The sequence below is a fragment of the Acyrthosiphon pisum genome, chromosome X (assembly GCF_005508785.2).
Source record: "Acyrthosiphon pisum isolate AL4f chromosome X, pea_aphid_22Mar2018_4r6ur, whole genome shotgun sequence".
NCBI classification, from domain to species: domain Eukaryota; kingdom Metazoa; phylum Arthropoda; class Insecta; order Hemiptera; family Aphididae; genus Acyrthosiphon; species Acyrthosiphon pisum.
In genome coordinates, this window is record NC_042493.1 from 64089788 (window position 1) to 64106586 (window position 16799).

At 26.1% G+C, this 16799-nt stretch overlaps 1 protein-coding gene across 5 annotated transcripts in view; it reads right to left on the reverse strand.

Moving 5' to 3' along the window:
- The window catches only part of LOC100571193 (monoacylglycerol lipase ABHD12), a 90011-nt gene that overhangs the window by 10082 nt on the left and 63130 nt on the right, over positions 1-16799 (reverse strand). For 3 of the 5 annotated variants that reach the window (XM_029488187.1, XM_016801138.2, XM_016801137.2), the window contains exons 2-6: positions 5093-5132; positions 3404-3522; positions 2349-2454; positions 1304-1497; positions 1091-1223 (exon numbers count right to left, since the gene is read on the reverse strand). In XM_029488187.1, coding sequence (XP_029344047.1) covers positions 1091-1223; positions 1304-1497; positions 2349-2454; positions 3404-3522; positions 5093-5132 — 592 coding nt within the window. Of the gene's footprint in view, positions 1-1090; positions 1224-1303; positions 1498-2348; positions 2455-3403; positions 3523-5092; positions 5133-8403; positions 8695-16799 lie in introns of those variants that run through there. The other 2 variants (XM_029488194.1, XM_003241716.4) reach the window with 2 other exon arrangements.

Below are 16799 nucleotides of genomic sequence, written 5' to 3' on the forward strand. Positions count from 1 at the left end.
ATCACAATTTGACGACAAATCTATCAACTAACTAAACAACAATAGCAACTTGAAATTATATCAAATTATACTCCAAATAACACGCCCGCATTTTTTCACCAATTAAATCGAACATAAACGGATAATTATTAGTTGAATATTAAATTTACTTATAAAGTAATGAATTCAATATTTATAAATAAACCTGCGATAAGATAATTAGGAAAATATAAATTATTGTCAACACAGGTTAGCCAACTTTGAATTATTCATAACTATAAGATTTAAAAAAAAAAATTATATTGGGCTCAATGTTTTGCTCACAAACGTTATTTGCAATTTTTTTACGTTATAAATACGTTTATTGTTTATTTTTAATCATGAATTATGATTAATGATATATTATGTTTAATGTTATTCGATTTTTTTCGTTTTTCGTTTATGTTTTTTTCATTTTTTTCCCGTTATAGCGTTATAAATTATAACATTTTGAAGCCCTGAATTTTATACTAGTGGTTTTATTGCTCCTAAATATGACGTCAGACATATCGACACACATACATACAGCACACATCATTGTAACTTGAGAGTTACCTTCATCGCTACACTCAGAATCTAAAATTGATTATAAATATTAATTTTAATTATTTAATTACAATATAAAAATGGTGAGTTTTAAAATTGACTTAACAATAATATTATCTATTTCATCTAAAATTAAAATTAAATTATGATGGTTATTTAATAGTTTATACAAATTTGTTTTTAAAATACTAGGTCCCGGTGGGAAACACGGCTCTGTGTACGTATAATAATATGTAGAAAATCTTTTGCATATCGAGGGTATTTTTTAAATCTCGTCCTTTTTCATTTCTGTTATTCATGTAATGAAGCTATAGCGTGCACTATATGTTATATTGTAATTTCGTGCGTAAGTGCTGACACTACTCCATAATTCCAAAGTGGTAAATATTTATTAATTGACAGCCGCTCATCTCATATTATGTTTAATGTTTATCGTATACTATTATAACATTATATCATTCAGTTTATTTTTATTTTTATTTTTTTACATAATCATATGGATATAGGTACAATATAGATATATTACCCAGTGCCCAAAGAGTGTCCCCAACCAAATATTGGCGATCCATGTGCGCGTTCGTAAACCCATTTAAATGTCTCCATCGCATCCGATACTAAGCCGGTCTCGTCGATTTCGACGTCTGTAGAATCGGCATAACCTGAAATGAAAAGTTTTTCATTAAAATTAAGAAAATAAATACGTCGACGAAATGAGTCATTATTAATAATTGTACTATACTTCTATAGTCTACGGCTATCACGTGACAGTTGATATCCCGGAGCTTGCGATACAATTCTATCCGTTGATTGTTCGAGCGGGCACCGGAGTTGCCATGCATGTATATGATAATCGATTCCCCGTGACTCAAAAGTTGTTCGTAATTAGATTCGTTTGCTCCGTATTTTACAAACAAATTACTTGGTAATATATGCCTGTAATATTTTATTAATAAAATAATAATATAACGTGTAAGTATCATCAGTTGTGAATTAATTTAAGATTGTTTCGTGCAAATGTCTATTTTCGATAAAAACAAATGAATTTGTTTTACGAGTCTTAAAAAACCAGCTCTTTCGTGTGTTCATTCTATATTCATAGGCATGTTGTTCTGAATTAAAATAATTAACGGAAAAAAAATCGTCGAGAGTTTAAATCAGGGACTGAAACCTCACCGAAACCCTTATTTAAATTAACTTTAATACCAAAACCTCGCCAAAACCCTTATTTAAATTAAAAACCGGAACCAATACTTTTACTTCAAAAATTTTTTTCCATAAGTAAAAAACCAAATAAGGTAATATTTATTTTTATTTTTTAAGAACCGAAACTTAAATGTTAGTTTTTCTGGGAACCGAATAGGAACCGGAACCGTCAAAATCCTCAAGGTTCCAGTACCTGGTTTAAATTGAATACAACGGAGTTTCCATTCGATAATTTAAAATGCATATAGCATAATAATTATTGTTGTGTAATCACGACAAAATCAGCAAATAAAATTTAGATCAAATCTGTTTTGTTATAATATTTGTTAATTCATTTTCACAATTAAAAATATTAACACTTAAATAGACATTTATTAGTTTATTTATATAATTTTGAAGAGTTAAGAATTTTGAGCGCTTTAATGATTATGCATATTTGAATAGTAATTAGGTTACAATTCGTTTAACAATTACATTTCTGAATTACTTGACGTATAGATGACCTGTTGTAATAATAATGTTACCTACCTATAATAAGTTATTCAGTTTCATTATTTGTTGGTTATTTAATAATTACTTACCACACTCCTAATGTTACATTGTCTTTTGTATCAATGTAAAAATTTCTCGTTCCACGCAAACCATAAACTTCCGGGTGACTATAATTCTGTACCTTAGGCATATGGTCTAAAATAAAAGAAAATTAAGTAAGGGGCTCGCGATGAGTATTAAAAAACTATAATATTGCAATTCACGTATAGTGACTTAGCAAAGAATAATATAATTATTTAATTTATGTAAGCATGTATAGTGTATCTACCAACGTAAGTTATAATTTATATAATGATCTATATTATATGATCCGAGACAACAATATAGTACTTTAATGCATGCTGTCCGTTTGTTGTAAAATAATAATGAGAATAATGGTTTAAACACCATTTACTTATTGTGTCGATTGAAGGCACTAAATAGCATAACCATCGTACGATGTTTGATTTTGTTTATTGTATCAGTATTGGAAAATATAATATTTATTGTAATAAGAAAACTGGTTAAGCCATATTATTTTTTTTTTTGAAATTTAAGTAGTAACATATCGATTTTTAAATATAAACCAGTCACATCATATTGTTCTAACAACCTAGGAAGTTCCAGTTCCTGACGGACATTATTGTTTGGTTCAACGTACGAATATACAACACTGATTTCATTAAGTAAAAAAATCAAATATAGTTCCGATCCCCTTGTTATTTCACAAGTGAGTGTGTATATTTTTTTTAAAGTAAAAATAATAATTAAAACATGTTTGTAGTTATTTTATTATTACCTAGGTAGTTATATTCCATATTCTGTACCTACCAAACCAGTGCCTTCAATTGTACAATGTTAATGTATTTAAAAATTATAATGCTATTAAAACAATGTACAGTGAAACTTCCATTTTTCGAAATTTTCTTTTAACGAATTATTTTTGAGAACCATGACCATCATTGTTATTTGTTACTTATGCTTAAATTAGCTTAAATTATATTTAATGAATTTCTCTGTATTATGATTGTTTTTGTTCCTCGCGAGATTCATATATGGAAGATTCACTGTATTTAAATAATGTTTTTTTTTTTTTCATAATTACCATGATTCAGGAATATCATCCTCTTTTGAATTGAAGGTGAATAACGCCAAATAGCAGGTACAAGTAAGAAAATGATGATGAATGCGATACCAAAAAAGCCCACCGTCGTGCCACACGCCCTTAAGCAATACAATTTGCAATAATTATTGTGGGCCATTTTACATAAATATTTGTTTAAAATTGCTATCCAAAATATGAATATCTTATTTTACAGACAAAACGTTCCACTATACGCAAATGATTTTACCAATGAAAAATTCTTATGTGTGTAAGGCTGTCCATTACTTTGTATTGCTGTTTTTTACAGTGTTAAGTGGTGGACACTATAATAGAAATTATAATTCCTATAATTTGTTTAATTTTAAATAATCGTTTGGAAACTTCACGAGGATAATAATCTAAAGATAGTTTAAAACGTAATTATTCTCCAAATTGGTTAGGTAAATAATATAAAATATTATCCACATGAGTACCTATAGTAATTATAATATGTATTTAGAAAAATATATTTATTTTTCATAACCTGTCTTATATCATATACAACTGTATAGTAGAAAATTGATTTTTTGTCAAGTTCATGACAAAATATGCTTCCACGAAAATACTAAAACTAATGTTGTGTTCAATATTAATTATATAGTTGACGGTATTTTTTTTTAAATAAACAAATTAAAAAAATTGATAATTGAACTCCAATAATACCGTATGTTCGCGTAAACAGTATACGCTGTATAATTAAATTATCAATATTACTCAGTACCTAAACTATACATATTTTTTAATTCTGTTTGCAGGAAATGAAACTAGGCCATCCGATTACCAATCTTCTGCAGACAGAATTCTAAAACATTGTGTATACTGTATAGGGTACTGGGTAATATAAGTAACTGAGTTATAGAGTCTATATTATATTATTATGCAACAAATAAAAATACTAAAGAGAGGTTCACTATACATCGTGTTGTGTTGTATCGTGTAAAATAATTGTCTATATAAGTGGATGAACCACGTTCAAATATAATATACCATAATTATATCACATTATTATTTTATCACATGATACCACGGAGTTACTACCGACATTACCGCAGAGTTGAATATAATATTCAACTTATGATTGTGTTGTAGCATTTATTTGTATAACAGCTCCACATATATATATATATATATATATATATTAAAGCTAACAAATTCAAGTGCAATATTAGTCAATATTTATATAATTGATAGTACCTTTAATATCATTGGTAGGTACCTATTATATTTTCCTATAAACATAGAAAATGCATAGCACGAACTCGCAATAATATGATCATACAAAACACGACATGACACTGCGCTGTGTAGTATGAACTAAGTATGAAATAAGTAATATGATGGGTTTTAAAAAAAAATTACATTAATATTAATTGTATGACATAATTAAAATTATTAGAAATTTTCGAACATGCGTTGTAACTTGTAATAACGTATTATGTATTAAATATATTATGTAGTTGTAGTATACTTAACAAAGGTTGTAAAACCATTGGTGAGATACAACATATTTAAAATAATTATCTGACTTTTTTTTTTTTAATTAATAGATCTAAAATCGTATGCATAATATTATACAGGAATTAAAACAATAGCATATAATTGACAATTTATTATTAGTCATTATTGTATTAATTTTATCTGATTACTCACTTTCTCTTATTGCAGTTAATAAACATCTTTGAATTTTCGTCTGAAAAAAAAAATATCATTGTGTTCATATAATAAACAGTGCATAATATCATTGCAATATCATTACGATCATTGAGTATTATACTATTATCATTAAATATCATTCGACTATAAAAGTCTTTAAGTAAATTTACATTTCTTAAAACATTCAATTAGCGATTTGCCCAATTTTGTTTACATTTTTTTTTCTAACAGTAATAATAATGAGGTACTTATGCATTTTAATATTGATGTTTTTTTAAAATTAATCATAGTACTATTTGTAGGCTTAGGTGCGCATGCGCATTGCACAAGTAAAACGTATAATTGTAATATCTCGAAAAATTAACTGAGTGATTTATTATTATTTATTTGGATTTGGATTTTATAATTTTATAACTTTTATGTTTACCGGGTCGAATTAGGTCGATTCATCAGCGCTAACTGCAAGGTATGATCGTCGCCTGACGAACACAAGTATTTGGGAATATTGTTAGATAGTGAAAGATAATATAAATATTGATAGCAATAAAATTAGCAGACAGTTAGATACAATTTAAACCAGGCTTGCATTTTAAAAAAAAGTTCCATTTTTTTTTATTTACAGTTAAAACGTTGCACAATTTTTGAGTTTATCGTTATTTAAAATTAAAACTTTATACAAGTTTTGAGTCTATCGTCATTTAGAATTAAAAGTTATATACACGTTTTGCGTTTATCATTATTTAGAATTAAAACGTTATACAAGTTTTGTGTTTATCGTTAACTGTTTAAAAAAGTATTGATATGAACATATTAAACATATTATTAATAATTAATACGGGCAGATAATGGTCCAGATACGAAATATAATATAATCAATTCTAATGTCTTTATGCATTAAATAATCGAAACCAATATAACTTCTAAATAAATTGATTTTAAATTATTTCGTTTTGCGTTATTTTTCGTTCCATGTAGTTCTATAAATTATGTTTTGTGATATTCTATAAAATGTATAAATTAGGTTTTTTATTATGTTCTTTTTGAATGATATATTTTGTGAATCGTTATGTTTTGCTTTGCGGTATTTAATTATTTTCGATTATCGCTTTCCTTTATAATTACGTTTACAAATTTCAATCGTTGTTTGTCAAATACAATGTTATTATAACGTTTGCAAGTCCTGATTTAAACATAACATTTAGTTTTAAAATTCTATGTATTTTCATAATATAATATTTATACTATAGTGTACTTATGTACATTTTAATAAAATAATTTGATAGACACCCTGTTAGAATATACCTAAATATATAATTAGGTAATGAATAACTGAAAAAAAGAAATAAATATAAATGTTACGATTGAAACTACGTTGATAAAAATTATTGTCGAATACTATAAATTGCTTTGTGATTAAAATCTAGGAACGTGATTTATTATTTAACTGTATTTTATATTTTAAAATTATTTCTAAAAATTAAGTGTATGAAATAACCGCTAGATAGCAGGACGTAATACAATATTTGTTAGTGTCATGGTCATATTGAAAGGATAAAAAATAACAATTCAAATAACAAAGTTATAGATTATAAAAACGTATAATTAATATGATTTAGCTCTATCTTAACAGATCTATAATTAAAATGTATGGATATTTATTTTATTGAAATTTGAGTTACCAGAAAAACATTTAGATGATCCAATTCTGAATATTTTTATGGTGCAAAGTGTCTCGAATAAAAATGCCTTAAAGCAAATAAATATTGTTAGTATGTATACGATTTATATTAATTTGATAATATACTAATATTATAGTGTGCCAATATTCAAATATAAAATAGGGGAAGTAGCTGGTAACCACTTTGATGTGCTTGAATGTACCTAGGCTTAGAGTAAATCACTGACATGTACTTTAACTGTGTAAAAATATATCATGAATAGAAAATTGTATTATAAATATTTTGTGAAGAGTTCAAGTATCTACTGTTATTAATATTTTTAAATTATAACCAAATAATAAAATTGATTTTGTCCAAAACTGGTAGGTATTGGGTTATAATTCCCGTGTTTCCTTTATTTTTAATTAGTTTTTTTTTCAGTTATTAAGATAATATGTATTAGGATTTTTTAATTTTGAACCCCCTCCTAAGTACCATGTAGATTCATTTTTCCACCAGAAAAGTTATTGAAAATCTAAGTATTTTTACTACTCCATTTATTGCTCTGCTCTGCATCTAAAAACAAGTACATACAATTTTGGTTTGATTCTAAATAAAACAGCTTCCAAAAATTGTTTAACATTTTAAAATAAATGTCGAAATAATGTTTTCCCGTTGGTAATTAAGGCGAGTTGTTGGATCGTGTGGATTCATAATTACACTGTGGAATACGCCAATACGATAGGACGTCATGACGATTTGTTTCATGCTCATTGCTCACAATTGTCAACGTTCATTGTTCATAAAATATTATATTAACTTTGGTTTTAATGAATAAATATTTAACTCTAAAAAAGTGGTTTTGTGTTTACTTCATGTATACGTTTTTTCTTTTACGCACGTATTATTATAAAATGAAGGATTAAAACTGGATTATTTTCTATAAATGGTGTAAAAAGTATCCTGTTTAAAGTTTGTCCTGAAAAGGTAATTGATGCTCAAAAACAGGACCACCCCATTTTAAACAGCACGCATTATATCATTGGTCATCATGTCTTAAAATAATATACTAATTTCAAGTATGTTACATTATTTTGAAATATTTTCTGGTTTCGGATTTAGCTATTTAAGTGATCAAGGATTGTGTCATAACTCAAAAAAATCGTTATTTACCTTAATGTACCTACCTAAGCTTTAAAATTTAAATGTTATTAGTGCATAGGTATTATTATATTATACTTTATGGGAAACAACCATTTTAGTTTACATTGCTTGAGCTATGGATTAGGAAATTCTATGTACCTAGTCCAGGCAATTAAAAATGTTGCCTAAATTTACCATAAAAATCGTGTAATAGGCAGCATAGTAATTATAGACTATAGGTAATAGGTTTCGGTTACTATTCTTCTATACTTAAAATGATCATTAAAATCATTCTCGTTATCATTGGAAAATAAGATTACGACTAAACTCTCACCACCGGTCCACCGGCATAGTTACCGTATATGCCGGCGATACAATATGTCTACTTTGCTCATAAAAGCGCTTATACACGATATGACAGTTTGGCTTATCAATAATATAATATTTTATAAAATTCGTAGTATCAAACTGGAGAAAAAAAAACAAACAAAGTAAGTAGGTACTCACGCTGTTTACACCGGGTATTGATAGTAGCTGAAGATGATTCGGTTTCGACGGAAATTATTGAAATATCGGTCGATTTACTATACAAATTGATTGATTATTGTAGAAGCATAATAATATTATTATGAGTCACATCAGAAATTAATTAAAAATTATTCATGGCACGGCAGTACCTACAGTGTTTATACCGCACTAGACCGTGTTGTTACACGCTATACAGTCTGCGGTCGAATTAATAAGGTATAGAAAACGAGTTACGTCCACCCAAACCAGTCGACACTTGGCGATACCAAACAAAAGGTTTACATTTTTCAGGTGGGTCCGTTCAAAACGTCATAGTGACCATGCGAGGGAACGAAAACATTGTGTCAAGCGAACGTGCGTACAATATTATTGTAAACACGACCGGTCGTGAATGACAATAGACATAACGATGGTCTTATGTGCGGCTGAACATAGAATTTTTTTTTAGTTGTACGCTTTAATTAGGCGTTGACATATTAAAATAACGTGCTACAAGGCGATGCGGAAGTTATTTCCGTGCAATGTACGATACAACGACGACGTCTATCACTCCACTCTTCGCCTATCGCGATTTGAAACGTACGATTTAAGTTTACCATACACGCTAAGCATAAATTAACTGTACTAACAGTTCGCCAATGTTGTTAAAAAAAAAAAAAAAACGATTGTCTCTTGTACTGAAATAAAGTACGGTGAATACTAGAAAAAAATAAATACTGAAGTTTCAAAACGAAACTTTTAAATTCTATAATCATAAAGTTATATTTTTATATTGGAACACGATTTTTTACACTATATTCCAAATAGTTTTTAACTTATAATATTTAATAACTTAACACATAATAATTATTTGTAGATTTCGAAAAATTTTATTGTTATTATTATTTTATGATCTGGTAGAAATGTAGGTATGTATCCGAATAAAACATATTATTATAATACATTGTTATTATTGATGATATACTGTCATATAATTATTGTTGTGTACAATTTCATGTAACATATTATTGTCAAAGAGTATTTGAAAATATCCTCAAATCACCAAATCATTTTGAAAGATTTCGAGCGTAAATTATAATTTGTATTGTAAGGTGGATATTTATTTTTACCTATACCTATAAAAACGTATATTGATTGTGTATTTGTATCACTGTATCAGGTTTATTTTAATTTGTTGGAGAAATCCATTATTTTCTTTACAGCAAAGTATTTTTAACAGATAATTTTTGAATTTTTTAAAGTAAGACATCTTTAAGCTCCATGTAAAAACATATTATATTTTGTTTCTAAACAAGGAATTAAATATAATTAAATTTAAAAAATTTAAAAAGTTTCATTAATTTAAATAAAATGACATAATTTTATGTGAAAATGAGTACTTGCCTACTACCCCACTTATAATGATTATATTATAGGTAAAGGTATAATATTTTTTACGTATTTTAATCCAACTATGAACTAAAATCTGTTATTACAGATTTTATTCAATATTTAAATCTATATAGTTTACAAACTTAAATAAAGTTGTATAGTTTTAAAAAGAATTAATAATTTGAAAGTTACAGTAATATCATATAATATCATATATTACACATTTTAAATATCAATTTGTTATGAAGTTTATTTGTTTTTCAAGGCGTGTATAAGTTCCTACTACATTCATGTAAAATTCAATTTATGATCGAATTTATGATGAAATTTAAAATTGAAATCAGTGAAAGTTCATAATATTATTAACAAGTTCTAAGCACACTCACATGTCTATAAATACTAAAACCAATTCAATATTTTTAATTTTATGGATTTTGATAGTAATGGTTTATATAGTTGTTTATAGCTAAACTGAGATGGAAGCTTGTGATCGGGATACCTATTAAGCACTCGTGGATGGAGATTTAATTAAATTGGTACAGTGTTTATTCACCTATGTGTCTCTAGGATATTATGCTCTAAAAGTATATTTATCTCTTTGATTCAGTGTAATTGTTAGTATTTTATTTGACAATATTCACGGCACAATGCAAATAAATGTAAAACCTTCTTAATATCTTAAACCAATAGTATTTGTCATAATTAATGGAAAACGCGGTATAATTATATCCAACAATTAGAAACTGTTTGAAAAGCATAACCAAACTTTGGGTGTACGGTTTTAAATTTTAAATTCAAAAAAATTGAACCAATCCGATCCCGAACTAAAAGTTCAAAAATCTATAAAATTAACCCAAACTACAACATAGTTTGACATAAACACTGAATTATTTGGTTCGTGTTTGGTTGAACGTATACGGTTTAAAAGTTCAATTTGACATATTATGAAAAGTTCTGTTTGAGACTATATTTTTGAAATCAACCCAAATCTATCAAAAATATTATGTCACTATACTTAATCAATAGTATATCACTTCCGGGTGCAAAGTAATTATATATCGATATATTATCTGCCGTTCGTTAACTAATCGTATAATATTTTTCAACATAAATATGTTTTTGGGGTAGATACACGATTTTATTTTTATCTGATTTGTGTAATGTTTCCGTTGTCAGGGTTAAAAAAAAAAAACAAAAATATATTTATGGTCCATAGATTTTCCTAGTAAAGAAAAAATATCAAGGCTATCATTTTTACAAACAATTTTTTTAGTATAGTTGAATCCATAGACATAAGACATATAAATTATTTATATGTCTATCATCTATGGTTAAATCAACCTCTTGGTGTGCATAATTAGTATTCTATTAATATTTTTGATAGTGTTATATGAATAATAAATTGCTTTAATTTATTACAATAGTTAATTCACAGTAGTCTTAATTGAGCATTTATATTTTGATAATAATTATTAATGTACACTTAAATATTCAATAAAATTGGATTTGAAATGATGTACATAATATACTATAAAGGAACATATTTTGTATATGTAATTACTAATTACATCGCTGGCACAAGGTTTTACGAGGCCATGTTCAAAATCGAAAGGCATAATATGCCAAAAATATAATTATTATGATCTATAATCTAAGAATTTCTCAACATATTGTGTATGCTCACGGAAAAAAATATTTGTTTTTTTTTTTTAAATATTATTTATTTACCTATAAGTTAAACATGTAAAAGATAGTCTGTAATTTATTACTTGCTACGTGGACAAATATAAATTTATATAATATATTAGATCCACTAGTTGAGTAAAACTGTTTTGAATATTTTATAGCTGTGATTATCATACCATATTTTAAATATAAGGACTCATATTATGATATGATAACGATTAACGATAAACTACTTAAACAATTACAGCCTGGAATAGTAAAGTTATTGATGTATATCAAAATCTATTCTAAATAACAAATGTTTTATTAATAATAACCTACCTAATTTAACTTTATAAAAAGTTTTAAGTTTTTAATTTATTTAAATTGCTTTCATAATTCATAAATTAGAATTTTTTTAAGTTATATTGTGAATTAAAATAATAATTATTAACTTAATATATTAAATAAAAATTGGCGATGAGTTTACTTCATCACTGAGTAGGTCACATATTATACGATATACATATTATGATAATTTATAGCACAAGAAGACCCAATATATGTTGGAATTCGTGTCTAATAACTGTTAATTTAAATATTTAATATTCAAGTCACCACAACTATTCGTTTTTAAATTACGACGATTTGAGAATTTTATAACTTTGATCACAAAGAAACAACTAAATACAATAAAATTAGCCTAATTTGGGAACAGAAACTACTCCCGAATTTTTAAGATTGAATCATTTTTCCCCAATTTAATACACGTTTAACTCGGCTAAAAAAAAAATACCCATAGCAAAGATATATGTTAATAATTGGGAAATAATTGCTTTTGAAAAATAGTTAACATGTTATAGTAAGTCGTGGCACTTTAACGTGCAATTTAAATACGTCATTATTACCTACAATGTTTTTTTGCATACATTGATGACCGTTTGTATGAGTTTTATTTCATTATGTTGTTGTATTTTGGTGATAAATAAATCATAATATTATATTATTGGTTGATAACAATCACGTGTTTGGAAATAACGAAATCGAAATAAAACGTAGGTAAGTACAATATTATTTATAAAAATACGCGGCACGGTAAGGCGTGATATGATAACCGCTGGTACTTTGAGTGTGTAAAGTGAAGCGTAATATTCTTATGCATCTTTTAGGTTCGATCAATTATTATTTTGATACAAAACGTAGTCAGTTGCACATTTCGGTTGAGGTATTATAAGTTTAAATAAGATATGGATTGTTGCGTTGTGCCATATGAGTGTACCGGTGTCATAGGATTTTATTACTCTCAATAATTTTTACCTACCCTGGTTAATATATACTAGAATATTTTGAAATCCCCCCTCCCCTAACACAACATTTTTACCGGACGGTAACTATATCCTAGAATATTTAGGTAAGAATCGCCTGTTATACACTTTAATATATTATAGCATATTGATCGTGGGATTTTTTTTAAACCGGTGATATTTTGTGGATACACTTATATTTTAACTCAGGTACCTTATTAATATTGATACATCTATGGCCTATCGGCTAAAGGTTAACTTAGTTTAAATCACCCTTTGAGCACAAGGAACTTGGCACGATACATGCTTGCCAGACCATAACTCTGGCATTGAGTTATTGCAACTAAAAATCATGTATAGATGGAACGATACGGGAAGTGAATCGTAAGAATCGTTGAATTAATTTAAGGTTATAATAAGTTTATATCATTAAATATGTATAATATGCAATTTCTATTATATTATACTGATATTGTATTTTTAACTATAGCTAATTGTCATATTATGAAAATTAAATTAATTTAAATAACTAGTAGATTATATTTTAATTATTACGCGATCATTATATGTTATTATTTCAAAAGGAATATTCTATAATATATGTTAGATATTTTATATTGTTCAATCATACGTACTTTTTCTAGAATAATTTTTTTCCTCCATATTAACTTCATAGTAATTAGTTAATGTAATAAATCGTTTTTATATTATATTACTATTAAAAAATACATTAGGTACCTAATATAAATTTTGTTTGAACTTTTTAAGCACGAGTGATTAATATAATGATTAAAATAATAATTATAATATATTAATATAAACTATACAATTATGTGTGAGAGGTAATCATGCAATAAACATAATGTACCCATAAAAATCGAAAACAAATACAATTTATCTCAATATACTCTTTTATTTGACATCGCATTTTAATAATTAATAGTATAATATTATATAACAGTTCTGGTATATCAATGAAAAAGTATTTATTTTTGAGTCAGTAAAATAAATCACGGGGCACCTGGTATTCTAATCAGGCTTTATCGTATTCAAAATAAATGTCAGTATGCCATTACAGTAAAGTTCTAAGTAGAACATAATTATATTACAATGTTATTACCTACGTATGATATCTAAATAATTATTGTACTAATCAGTTTTTAATTCAAAGTCAACTTCCCCTCCATCACCACCAAATTTACGTTGAGTATAATATCGTGTTTAATCCAGGGCCGCAAGGTATGTTAGTTTTTTTTTTTTTAATTAAGTATAATACTCATAACGAGTTTTTGATAATATTAACGTATCAAGATTTAAAACAATATTATATAATACATTATGTACTGATTTTATTGTTTACCTGTGAGGATGAGCATACATTTATTATGAAAAGTATATAAATATGTGCCTATATTAGACACACAAACATTCAAAAACCTCATTTATATACGAATAACAATGTGGTACCTATATGGAACAAAACGTGAGTACCTACCTGTTTATTATATTATTGAAAATGTTTTCATTGTGATATATTATCTAAACCCGAAGCATGTTAACAAAAATAATCAATGCCATCAAAATAATATGATGCACCTACCTATAATATATTATATAGGTTACCTACCTAAACTAATTTTAGATTCTGAGCGCAGCGACAAATGTAATGTTTTTACAATGATGATTCTATTTTTTTATATATATATATATATATATACGCGACTTAAAGCTGAAAAATGCTTCAATGTTAAACTTTTACGATGGTTTTTGATAGGAATAGTATGATTTGGTACTTTTAGGAGGTAAGAATTAAGTACTTTTAAAAACAATCTGGAGACACTAAAAAACATTAAGGAAAAATGTAAGTACATTTTTATAAAAAACCAGTTTTTTTTAACAAAATTGATTTTCTTATTCTGTTGTAATTCAAAAATGAAAATCCGTACTTATACTTGACATTTTAATTAAATACTGATAACATTAATTTCATTTCATGGTATAATTATCAAAATATCTTACTAATTTTATTTTATTTACAGACATTTTGAAATATGAATTATTATTTTGCTATTAAACGCCAATACGAAGGTTTTCGCTTCAAATAGCTTGAAAATCTAATATAAGGTTCTTAATAAGTTGTTCATATACTTATTAAAACATTTAGAAAATATATCGTCTAAATATAAATTTATAAGTTTTTCATGTTAGAATTTAGACGAATTTCGTCAAAATCGCGAAAATTTATTTGACACATTAAATTATTGCAAACTTACATATTTAATATTTTTACTTGAAATTTTATAATTTTTATACAAGGTTATTCAACATAATTTGGTTAGCCATGATACCAACAATGAAAACTGGTTTTTTTCACTTACCTTACTACTTATTGTTATATTTTACTATACGTGATGTCGTTTTCAAAATATTTAGATTTATAACCCTCTATAATATTATAACATCTACCATTTTAATAATAGATTAATCAATTACCTACTATAACAGTAATATGAATAAATCTTAATATATTCTTAGGAATATTGCTGTCCAGACCATCTTCACTCAAAATCGTTTTTCCTATGTAATAAGTTATCAATGAAAATAAATTTAACATAGTATACTTATATGCATTACATGAACTTACATTTGATGGAATAACCTACTGTACATTCAAGCGGTTACCTACTTTTCACATTTTAAATTTATAAATCGTAAAAAAATGTTATTACGGTGCAGTGTGCAAGTATATAATACTATATAATTAGAGCTATGAGTTTCTATATATTATACAGTTGTATAAAATTGTATTATCCGAAGTATATAGGTACACATGGTATAAAATTAATTTAAACAGGTCGTTTAAAAAAGAAAAATATTGGTTAATATAATTAGACAATTAATTTGATATATTATGTTAAGAATATATTTTAATGTTAATTACATTTTAAAACTAAATTATTTCAAATTAAAATTATTTAGATTCATTAGGTCACAATACTCTAAATATTATCTAATTTACTCTAAATCACATCTTGTATAAACTATTATTGTGTTTTTTAAATGTTTTCTGAAATTATTAAGTCATTTTTAAATTGGTTATAACTTATAATATACCTACATAATAGTTTTATAAGCTGTGTTTAATAAAATTTCCTATAATATACTATAGTATAAGGTAACCTACAACAAGATTCTATTGCTACTGTATAATATGTAAAGAATTATAACAAAAAAAAAATTTATAATAAAATACCGTATTTTAACATCTTGAACCCGGTCCCCCAAGTACTCCACCAACTGGTATCTCTTGTAATGGTTTGTATTTTATCAAACATTTTGTATAGGACCTTCAAAAACATTTAGTACATGGCCCCAACATTTGTTGTGGGGGGCTTGTCTCGAACTATAACACACCGATAAATGTAGGAAAGAATCTGATAATAGGTCAATTAACTTTTAAAAAGGTGGGTAAGTGGATGTTGCTTTGCTGTACAGTAGGTTACAAGTGGGTCACTGTGATGGATGGTGTTAAATTTGAATTCAATGATATAATATCATTGTATTAGAAAAACGATTCTGAGCGAAAACGGTCAGTCAGCCTATGATATTATTAAGTATATTTGATGATATTATTGTGAATAAAGTAATTTATATATAACATATATGACCTATTTACGTGGGATATTGTTTTAAATTTTTAATCCTTAGCTATAAAAGTTGAACATTTTATACATTTTCAACTAAAAATAATACTTAAATTTTAAATTTGATATATTTTGTCAAAATTCGAAATTGAAATGCTTATAAAAAAAATTTGTGCCTATCTATTTTCAATGTTTTTCAACTGCTATTGTAACAATATATCAGGAGCTTTGCATTAAATTTTCACGCTTTTTTATCCAACGAATACATTTTTATCGATTTATAGAAAAAAAAAACTAAAAAAATTGAAAACTGACAATGTTCGTAAACAGCTCAAAAAGAGTCAAAATATTTTCAAAATTGTATGGTGTATAGAAAATGAAAATATGAACA